General features: G+C 38.8%; 2 protein-coding genes across 3 annotated transcripts in view; both read right to left on the bottom strand.

Moving 5' to 3' along the window:
- Positions 1-5,197, bottom strand: part of psmd1 (proteasome 26S subunit, non-ATPase 1) — a 48,489-nt gene extending 43,292 nt beyond the window's left edge. The window contains exons 1-6 of the mRNA XM_028586947.1: positions 4,990-5,197; positions 3,361-3,404; positions 2,670-2,743; positions 2,136-2,305; positions 1,462-1,670; positions 1,044-1,187 (exon numbers count right to left, since the gene is read on the bottom strand). Of these exons, the coding sequence (XP_028442748.1) occupies positions 1,044-1,187; positions 1,462-1,670; positions 2,136-2,305; positions 2,670-2,743; positions 3,361-3,404; positions 4,990-5,005 (657 nt within the window). The 5' untranslated portion in view covers positions 5,006-5,197. The remainder of the gene's footprint in view (positions 1-1,043; positions 1,188-1,461; positions 1,671-2,135; positions 2,306-2,669; positions 2,744-3,360; positions 3,405-4,989) is intronic.
- Positions 5,198-6,092: 895 nt separating this feature from the next.
- LOC114561750 (uncharacterized) lies at positions 6,093-9,799 on the bottom strand. Of its 2 annotated transcripts, none has more exons than XM_028587836.1 (3): positions 8,939-9,799; positions 8,160-8,264; positions 6,093-6,651 (listed from the first exon to the last, which is right to left on the bottom strand). In XM_028587836.1, the coding sequence occupies exons 1-3, from the start codon at positions 9,702-9,704 to the stop codon at positions 6,569-6,571; spliced, it is 954 nt and encodes a 317-aa protein (XP_028443637.1). In that variant the 5' UTR covers positions 9,705-9,799; the 3' UTR covers positions 6,093-6,568. The 2 variants fall into 2 exon arrangements, with proteins under 2 accessions (XP_028443637.1, XP_028443638.1); XM_028587837.1 differs by having other exon boundaries at positions 9,092-9,799.
- Between the last annotated feature and the right edge of the window lie 354 nt (positions 9,800-10,153).

Genomic DNA, 10,153 nt, shown 5'->3' with positions numbered 1-10,153 from the left:
CTTCCAACTGTTGGAACACATCAATAGCTGTCAGTATGACTCAGTCAGTTATTTTATTCTTGTTAGACTGCATTAGTTAGTTACTAGTTAGTATTACCAGGTGCTAGGGTTGCAAGATATTGACAAAATGTGATGTTGCAATAGATATTAATTTAAACATATGTAAAATTACAACGGTTACGGGAAAACGCATCAAAATAGATTCATAACTAATTAAACAAGTTTTCTTACAACACAAGTTTTATTTCAACTGACTGTCATATTGGACAGGTACAACATGACACACGTGGTACGCGCCATACGGTTTGTCACCTGGTGGACCCGTGCGCTGACGTGCACTAACATGTGTAAGTGGCACGTTAACTGGCCAATGCAACATGATTATAGCGTTTCAAGCGGGCTCTAAATCAAACACAACTAAGCCAAACAGCCAATGGACGGGACGCAGCGTTCCACAAAATATTGCATACTTATTTTTGCTTTCGATATATCGCGATAACGATATTAAGTTGATATATCTTGCACCCCTCGATATAATATTGCGCAACGAGATACTGCGATAACGATATTGAGTCGATATATCTTGCACCCCTACTAGGCGAACCTAATTAAAAGTATTATGTATACTGCATTATGTGTTATATGGACCTGTGTCTGCAATAAAGCTTTATTATTATTATATACCGGTATGTATATTATATCAGCATCAGCAGAATAAAATATCCAAACCTACATCAAATACTACAAGCAATCAAATAATTAAGTACGTACAAAGTGTAAAAGAATATGTTAAAAACAAATTAGGGCTGAATGAAAAAAAATCTAAATATTGATAATTACAAATTCTAAAACACAAGGAAAAGGTGTCCAAAAAAGTATCCATACAAATTAGGGTTGGTGTTGGAGAAAATGTAAACCCAGTCAATCAATTTCAAACCAACTGAACAGATCTTATTAGAACCAAACAGAGGACATATATTTATCACACTAAGGAGTTAGTCAAGGAGATTATGCATAATGTGCTATGAGGATCTGATTGTTACCTGACAGACATTGATGAAATCTGGCTTGTCCAAGTTCATGTAGAGCTTGACCAGCACCCGCAGCACCTCGTTGCGAAACTTCTTGTTCTGCATCAGAGACATGCACACCTTCAGGCTGTAGGCAAGGAGGCCACTCACATCAGTCTGCATGAGAGGAGAAAGAAATAAGTACCAATTATTAACATGCATCATGACAAGGAAAACAGTTATGTAGTGTAAAATCAGTCAATGTCACCAAGAAAAACATTTACTTTTTATTTAAATAAAGTGATTCTCGTAATCTTTGTTTTGAGGCATTGTCATGCAAGGTATGCTAGACTCTTGTACAAGACTTAGTGCTATTCTGCTAAGTAGTAAAGCTAGCAGTAGATATTCGAATCTAATCGCAAGTCAACTTTGAATTGCAATAGTGGCTGACCGATTCTAAGATGGTCTTCTCAAACATGTCAAGCCGCCTCGTCTCCAGGGCGATGCCAATCGCCTGCTTGTACTTGTGATCGTCTAGGCAACGCAGGAACATCTTGTTGACAATGCCCTCAAGGCGGGGGTCAATGATTTTCTTCTCCTCATCCTCTGGTAGCTCGGCATTCTCCACCCGCAGCTTGGTGTAGTGGTCGATGCATTTGGCTAGCAGCAAACACAAAGAAAGGATGAAAAGAGGAGCTTCAGACAGAACAATCCAAGCGTACCAAAACGCTTCATTACAAGCCACGCAAGAACGTTCACTCATCTACAGGAAGAAGGTTCCGTGTTCTTGACTAGTGCATATTTCTTACATCTCCATGGTCAAACCAGCTTATTTCATTTAATTAATCAGACCTTGTTTCAACTTTAGCACCGGCTGGTTTGACCACGGAAATACCGAGACCACCTCATCAAGGAGGTCTCGGTACGCTTGCTTGGTCTGCTTTTGGTGCGCATCCGAATGTGATTGCTGCATTCACACCTTCCCAAATGAACCACAAAGGGGAAAACGAGCTCTAGTGCGATTAAACCAAACTAAATGAGGCAGGTGTGAAAGCGCCCTTACTACCAGAAAGTCCTGGTAGTTTTGTAAGCTGGAGGTAAGAAATTTGTTTTTTGAACACTCACCAATGATGGTCTCCACATATTCTGAGTCATCTGTGACATTGAAGAGATCTCCAGCACCGAGAGCATAGTTCAGAGATTCCTCAAAGGCTCCGAGGTGGTAGAAAACCTTAGAGGCCACCAAGGCAGCAAATGCTCTGCTCCGAAACGTCTCATCCTCATACAGGACCTCGCTGTGAGTAGACAACAGATAGTTACATAAAACAGAAAAATGTAACCTGCAAGATATCTTTTTGTTTAACTATTAAATGTAAATTAGCACATTCAAATGATATTTATCGGTCCCACAGAGATGTTTCTAAGCAGCAAACTCTGAAACTAGGAATGATGCAGAGATCTGCTCAAAACATCTTCTACTCAATCATCCACGCTGGAAGAATGTTCATTATGCTACGTGTGATTATGAGGCACATTGCACTGCTACATTTCGTCTGCATCTAGTGCGTCAATACTTTGAGTTAATGTTAATATTGTTCCTACTACAGACATAGAAAGAATAAAACTAAAGGCTGTTTTATGCTCATCATTAGTACTTACATTTTATCTACTGATCCTGAAATCTCAGCCCAGAAGTCATTCACAATGGCATCTAGTTTCTGCAGAGCAAACTCCTGCAAGTGAAAAAGATGTTGCAGACACATAATTACCATACAATTTCTGTGTTTCTTTTGTCACACTGCATCATTATATGAGATCCAGCTTAGTTTACCCAATATCTTCCATAGTTTGGGCCAATAAGGGAAACCGTGTTAAAAGAGCAGTCAGTATCGAGCTTCAACTTTGGAGTTATCATTAGGTTAGCACTTCCCAAAGCGGACAACAACCATGATTAAAGTCTGAGGCTTTTATTGCAAGGCACATCGAGATAGTGTCTTGTTTTCATAGCCCATCATGCATTGGAAGTCAAACCAATTAATGTAAAGCAGAGGACAGGCAGATGAATAGAACCAATTACTAGCCATGTTATGTTATGTGCCACCTTTTCTGTACAGAGAGAATATCATACCACATTTCAACCTTCTAAGGAAATCTCCAGGAGCCAGTCTTCAATCTGACATACATTAATATGTGTGTTTGAGAGCTTTATTACTGGCTCATTATGAAACAAATAAGAAATATATAAAAACACGCTCACGTGTATTTCTGAATGGCTTTAGACTTGTTATGACATTACATCATCTCTGAATGGGAGTTTGCTTTCTTCAGGCACTCTCCAACCAGTTATTACCTTGAGCTGTGGCTCCTCCTCATCAAGGAGTGAAATAATTCCAGCTAAAAGAAAAAAAGAAAATTGATTGAGGGGTTGCTTAATTCTTCATATACCCTCTTTTTAATCAAAGTATGGATATTAAATATCAATTCTTTTTTACAAATTAAAATACCCGACATTCATTTTCAATGCAGTCCAGGGAATTACAAAACAAAAGCATATAACTTATTACACAACATCAGGGTTTTTTACTTTTCATCTTAACCGTTCAAATTTGACCATGATCATTTTAGTAGGGCTGCTACCTCTTAGGCGATTAGTTGACTAATTGGTTGTTTTGGTCTTAGTCAACTTAGATTTCTTTAATCGATTAGTCATGTTTTATGCTTTTTTCATGTTGAATGACTTATTTCCAAAATATCTCTGGTAAAATATCACATCTCTGGTAAACAAGAATTAAGGGTTGACATTTCACCTAATAGATAACACCGTGAAAACTACTTTGATTACTTTCATTAAGGCAATTATTTGTTGTGTTACACGTTTTCTGAAATGTGTTTAAATATGCATAGGAGGCATTATCTTATTCAATATATGCATCCTTTTGCGTGACTCTTTGCGGAAAAACTCAGATTTACAGATCTGTCGATTAAATCAACTAATCGATTAGTCAATACAATTGAATGAGTGTTAGTCGACTAAGAATTTCTTCAAACAAACACAGCCCTACATTTTAGTATGTTTTACAAAAGTATGAAAGTTAATTATACAATTATGAAGAGCTTTTTCTGCCCATCCAACCCCACAGCCCACACACACACACACAACATAAAGTTAATTAACTATAGTAAATACGCGAAAGGGTAAGTAAAAAGACAAAAACAAAACTTTAAAAAAATGACATGGCTTGATTGACAATTGTGACAGTAACTTTAGGCCTTATCACATTACATGTCACATTACAATTGATTGGCACTGGAACGCCAAACTTTGCAATATTTTTTAGGCCAGCTGAAGAGATGAAAGGGGAGACAGATGGGGAATGACATGCAGCAAAGAGCCTCAGGTCGGAGTCGAATCCGCAGGTGCATTACATTAAAAATGAACCCATTAAAAAATATAGAGGAATTAACGTTATTCCAATACCGGGAGACACCAACTAACGTTATATTTAAATGTTACACGAGCAGATTATATATCCAGGAAGAACAGGGTCAATTGTGAAATTTGAAGCCGATTAGCACAACTGGCTACAGTGGGGATGTAAAAAGAGACAAAATAACATATAGGATGTAATGATTTTAAAAGGTTTCTTTGGGAAATATTTTCAAGACGAAAAACCATTCCTAAACAGTGTGTTGTTCACAGCGTGATGACTTGACTGCTAGCATTGACGTTAACGTTACATTAATAACTTATTACGAATTCCTTTAAAACAGCCTTGTAGTGATTAAAATCGTCGCGTAGTTATACCAAAGGCCTATTACAAAGGTTTCTTCCCTTGGTGGATGTATTAGCTGATAACTAACGTTAACTTAAGACGACAACTGCTACATTAACGTTAGCTGTGTGACTCAGCTAAATCAATGGCAGCTAACGTTAGCTAAAGTTGCGGCTAGCAAAATAATAACACTTTCTACGACTTACCGGCGGATGTTATCATGATTGGCTCTTTATTCCCTCCTCAGCCCCACGATCCTGGTTCGACTGCGGTGTCCCGTGCGATTTCTCAGATAGATACAGAAAAGAAAAGATTTGTAGTGTCTGATATTATACAGTGGGAACAAATGCAGCCGCTGATATCTTCTTTTTGTCCAATACCGCAAGTCCCCTTCTAAAGGACCTCCAGGTTGGCTGGCCTCTTTTACGCCTGATTAAAAAACACACCTACATATGTTATCTATTGTATCCTCGTAGATCGGATCAATTCGTAGTACCTCTAGGATATAGAATAGTATCTTACAAGTTTTCAATGCATTTCAAAGCAATTATGGATATATAGTAATTGAAAGTATCCGATTTATGGACTGGCTTTTCTAAAGGTGGTCAATCGTGAATCAGTTTATTTTGCCTTTCTGTGCAGTTTGCAGTTTGTTGGTGTATTATATTTACGATGGTATGCCAGTAATATAGCTAAATATGAAAGTACAGTGTTGATTTAGGATTTTATACTCAGTTGATAACCGAATCTCCCAATATCCTATGGCAATAAATGTCATAATGATACAAGATTACATTTTTATTTACATATTCATATGAATGTACAGACCAGTAAGCTACATAAATACATTAAAAGTAGTTTCACTTTCCACATATATTGCAGGTAATGCTTTTGCCAACAGCAGTTATCTGAGGCACACAATTCTAATAAATGAACAGAAAAAAAATCACAATGATGAGATTATGTCTGTTGATGTTGTGCTTTGGGGTTGTATATTCCAGATGACACAATAACCCTTATAGGGCCAGTTGGCAATCCAGCCCTGTATTTGACATCTATGTTAACCCTCCTGTTGTCCTCGGGTCAAATTTGACCCTTTACAAAATAATCAGAACTATGACAATTTTTTTTTTTAAATGCTGAAAAAAGTGACAAAAAAATAAAAATAAACCCAACAAAAACATCGCCAAAGGTGACAAAAACTAGTTAAAAAATTGACAAAAACATAATTAAAAAAACACCAAAAGTGAACAAAAAAATTGGAAAAACGTTGAGAAAAGTGTAAAAAAATAACAACAAAATGTTAAAATTTCGACCCAGAAAAACACAAAGTTGCATGGTTGACAGGAAGATAACACAAGGGTTAAAGGAGTACTTTAGCCTAGCCGTACTGCAGTTTAAACATGTAATAAAATAACAGACAAATCTATATCTAGGCTTAAAAAAAAGGTGTTAAATGATTTGATATAATTCATATGAATTAATGATACTTGTTATAACAGTTACTTGAATCAGCCCCAAACATACACAGTAAATCCCTTTATGAATAACCATTGTACATCAAAGACAATGTGTAAATCAGCAAGATGACAAGGTATTTAGCAACATATTGCTTCAGGATAAAATCATGATGGCTCAGCAGTGGTAATATTGAACACTATGAAGAAACACGGTTACATGTAGTAAGGCTCTTAAGCACCACGAGGCACAACAACTTTTTCTTCACAGTTAAAACAGGATTGTCTGCAGAGATATGCCTGCAGCAACAGTTCATGTGTCATGGCATCAGCTGTCTCCACCATCCACATGAGTTCCAGCAGACAAGGAATTGGTTTTCAGAGGGATGCCTTCCTCTTTACTTGTGTCATCTGAAAAAACAACAATGGAAACATTGCTACTGTGCAATTGAGTTTAATGAAATTAATATGATACAAATTGTATGTGTGCAAAGTGTTGAAACAAGGTGTCTGTCATGGCTAAATAACTCTGTGCGGAGGATCAATCTGATGGCTAATGCAAGTTATTTTGTTGTAAGGGTTTCAATTTACTTTTTGCTGCATCCATTTTCTTTTACCTGCCTTATCTGCTTCTTTTAGTCAGTAATTTCCTCTCTAATTTATTTTCATCTGTACATTACCACTTGAAGATGGGCAGACACAGCAAAATATTTCTTAAATTTCTGAAAAATGTAAGTCACTGTTTTACCAAAATGCTAAATATTTTGTGGCAACATTGCATTCTGGTATATTGAGAAAAACTGGTCTCTCCTGCTTTATAAAGCACTAAATGGTTTACTTACTACTTATGCCAGTATGAACCATCCAGACCTCTCAGGTTGTCTAGGACAGGTCTGCTGTCCTAGACGAGCAGACCTAGGACAGCAGGCAGAGGCAGAACTAAATAAGGAGAAGCAGCGTGTAGTTTTTATGCACCACATATATGGAACAAACGCAGGTCCGCTGCAACTCTGTTCTTTTAAATCAAGGCTGAAGACTTTTCGGTTTCACGCTGCCTTTTATTAAATCAAATGTTAATTTCTTACACAGCACTGTAACTTTTATTGTTGTATTTTATACCTGTCTTTTTCTGTTTTCTAGTTTTTTTGTTTTTTATTCTCTTTAGTTACTATTTTTTGATTATGAAACAGGTCGAGGTGCTATATAAAAACTGTGAAAGTATCAAAACGCTCAATCCATAGAAAGATGGGCTGTAATGTTGTGGTGTTACAACTATACTATACTTGTAGAACGTGCCAGGGGCGTAGCACAAAATTCTGGGCCCTGTAGAAAGGCATTCTCTATGGGCCCCTCCCCGCATCCACAGCTATTCATTCTAGCATATCACATGAGGGCCCTGGGTACTCAGTCCCATTTCCACCCCCACGCCGACACCCCTGGAACGTGCTGCTATACAATGCTGTTATAGTCATTCCCCAGCTGCAAAGACGTGCAAAGTCTCAGAGGGCGCAGATGCAGAAACGCTGACCAATCAGAGCAGACTGGGCTTTTTCGGGAGGGGGACTTAAAGAGACAGGTGTTAAATAGTAGCGTTTCAGACAGAGGAATAGAGGTGTTCAGTCAGCCAGAATGAGGAAAATAATGTGTTTTTTGAACATTAAAGCCAAAGTACAAGTATGAACCAGAAAATTAGCATAATATTGGACCCTTAATGTCTTTGTCTATCTGTTTGCCTGCAGCCAGACTGGTAGCCATGCCTTTTGCCCATGTAGTGCAATATGAGTTAGGCTCCAGTCCCCTGACAACAGTGAACATGACTAAGTTGGTATGGAAAGGATGAAGAAGAGTTGAAAGAATCCTGTCGGAATGGAAATGCCTGTATAGCTCAGTCAAACTGAACTTCAGGACGATGCTGCTACCTCTTTGCCTGCCAGTTGAAGAGTTGTTGGCCTGACCTCTTCTCTGAGCCCAGAACAAACATTGGAATGGCCAGCAAAGCGGGTTCCCTCTATCCCTGGTATTATCTGAAAGGCAATAATAAGTGTTTAACAATTTGGCGGCTTATCTAAGGGCCTGATTGTTTACTGAATGCTCCTTTTGTTCCTGGGCCTTTGCAGCCATGCTTGGGCAGAAATAAATGTGTGCAGAAATGTGTGGTCTTGTGAATGTTGTGGATTGACCTACATAAGGAAATGTACTATGACAAATCAATACAGTCTTTGTCAAATATTTCCACAGGAACTCACACTGTGACAGTGCTCATTACTGAGTTTACAATTCTCTACTCATAAGTAAAAAGGTATTTACCATAGTATTGTCATACTCGTTTTGTACTTCTATGGTTCTCTTAATTAACTTTTTTAATTTCCAAAGACAACACTATTTTCCAATCAGTAATTTTTGTAGATGAGTTGTAGGTTTGTGTAACATTTTGTAAAAGTGATTTTAAAAAGTGTCAAAATCTGCATTTCTTCTTGATTTTGGCACTCTAATATTTATGCGCCATCAAATCTGCATTGTGCCAAGGTTAAACACACCACGGTTCAAATTTCATGTTGACAAATCCGCCCTGCTTACGTGTGCTTGACCAAACACTTGTGGCAAAAATGGGTGTGGGCAAACCAGAAAAGCGGATTTGCATTATACTATTGATACGTGTAAAAACTACTTAAAACATGGACAGTGTACGTTATTACACCTGCTGTTTGAGATGCGTGTATAACTTTGCAGGCATTTTTCTTGATGCTGAGCATTTTGGCCTCCGTCTTCGGAATGAAACAGCCGACCCATATTGTCTCTGGTGATTGTTTGTGGAATACTGAGCTAATCAGACGCTCCAGGAGTTGCTCACACTGATGCGTCTCGGCGCTCTCCTGTCTGGTGCGTATTAATCCAATCAGAGCTGGTCGGGCGATTCTGGAACGTTTCGTGCGTGCCTTTACGTCCTTCAACGTCTCTTTTAAGCACAGTTCGTTGGAAGTTTTGTGGAGAAATGTCTGTCGGAAGATGAATATGATGATAGGAGAGTCTATAGTTCGCTTTGCGCTGTTTGCCCTCCTCGTTGCTATTCTTTGAGCATTGTCATTGCGTGTTGGCCGCTTCTCCTTCTCCCAGTCCTCTTCCACCGGACAGGCTTTCAAATCCAAATTAGTGGGCCTCGCTATTGGTGGTATTTCATTGCTTTTGACAGTCTCGGTCTTGCAGCAAATGGGGCTTGCACTTGCGGTATCGTTGTGACTGCTTAACGGAGAGGTTTGTTCGTTGTTGTCCACCGGGCTGCTGGTGTGAAACATGTCACGGATGAACTCCTGCAGTATTCCAGCGTCATCCCCGTCCACCTCTTTACTTTTACACGTATCACTCACCAAATAAATCCTCTCTTTACCGCCGATCAAAGCTATAATCTTCTGAAACTCCCTCTCTTCTTCTGGCAGCGTGTCCTCTAGAAAGGCTGCGTCTGCCATCCTTGCGCAATTACGTCTGCGCGAATCCGTTTTATTTACAACGGGCCGTCAAGTCATTCACTACCACCTCCCTGAAAAACTTCCTCACGGTCATCAGGAACACCAGTAGGGAGGATAAAGACAGAGCGTCGATTTCTATTGGCTGGTCAGTTTGGTGGGCGGGACTGACATGACCGCATGCAACACATGGGCTTGTTTCAAGATAAGGAAATTCATCTTTAATGGCACAAAAACAGTGATTTGAAATTAAACTGACATTAATCAAGATCATATAACAGCAGTAACATGGGCTTCAAGAAGAAAGATTTGTTCAAAATTAATTTCTCTTAAATGATCCAAGAGATTGGGGTGGACTGTCGATGATGAAATCAGGGTGTGGAGGTCACTCGCTTCATTCCCACAATTCTCATCGAAAAGAGTCCTGCCTTCCCTCCAATGTTGTAGATTCC

The sequence above is a fragment of the Perca flavescens genome, chromosome 9, assembly GCF_004354835.1.
Source record: "Perca flavescens isolate YP-PL-M2 chromosome 9, PFLA_1.0, whole genome shotgun sequence".
NCBI lineage: Eukaryota > Metazoa > Chordata > Actinopteri > Perciformes > Percidae > Perca > Perca flavescens.
This window is presented reverse-complemented; position numbering and strand designations above follow the sequence as displayed.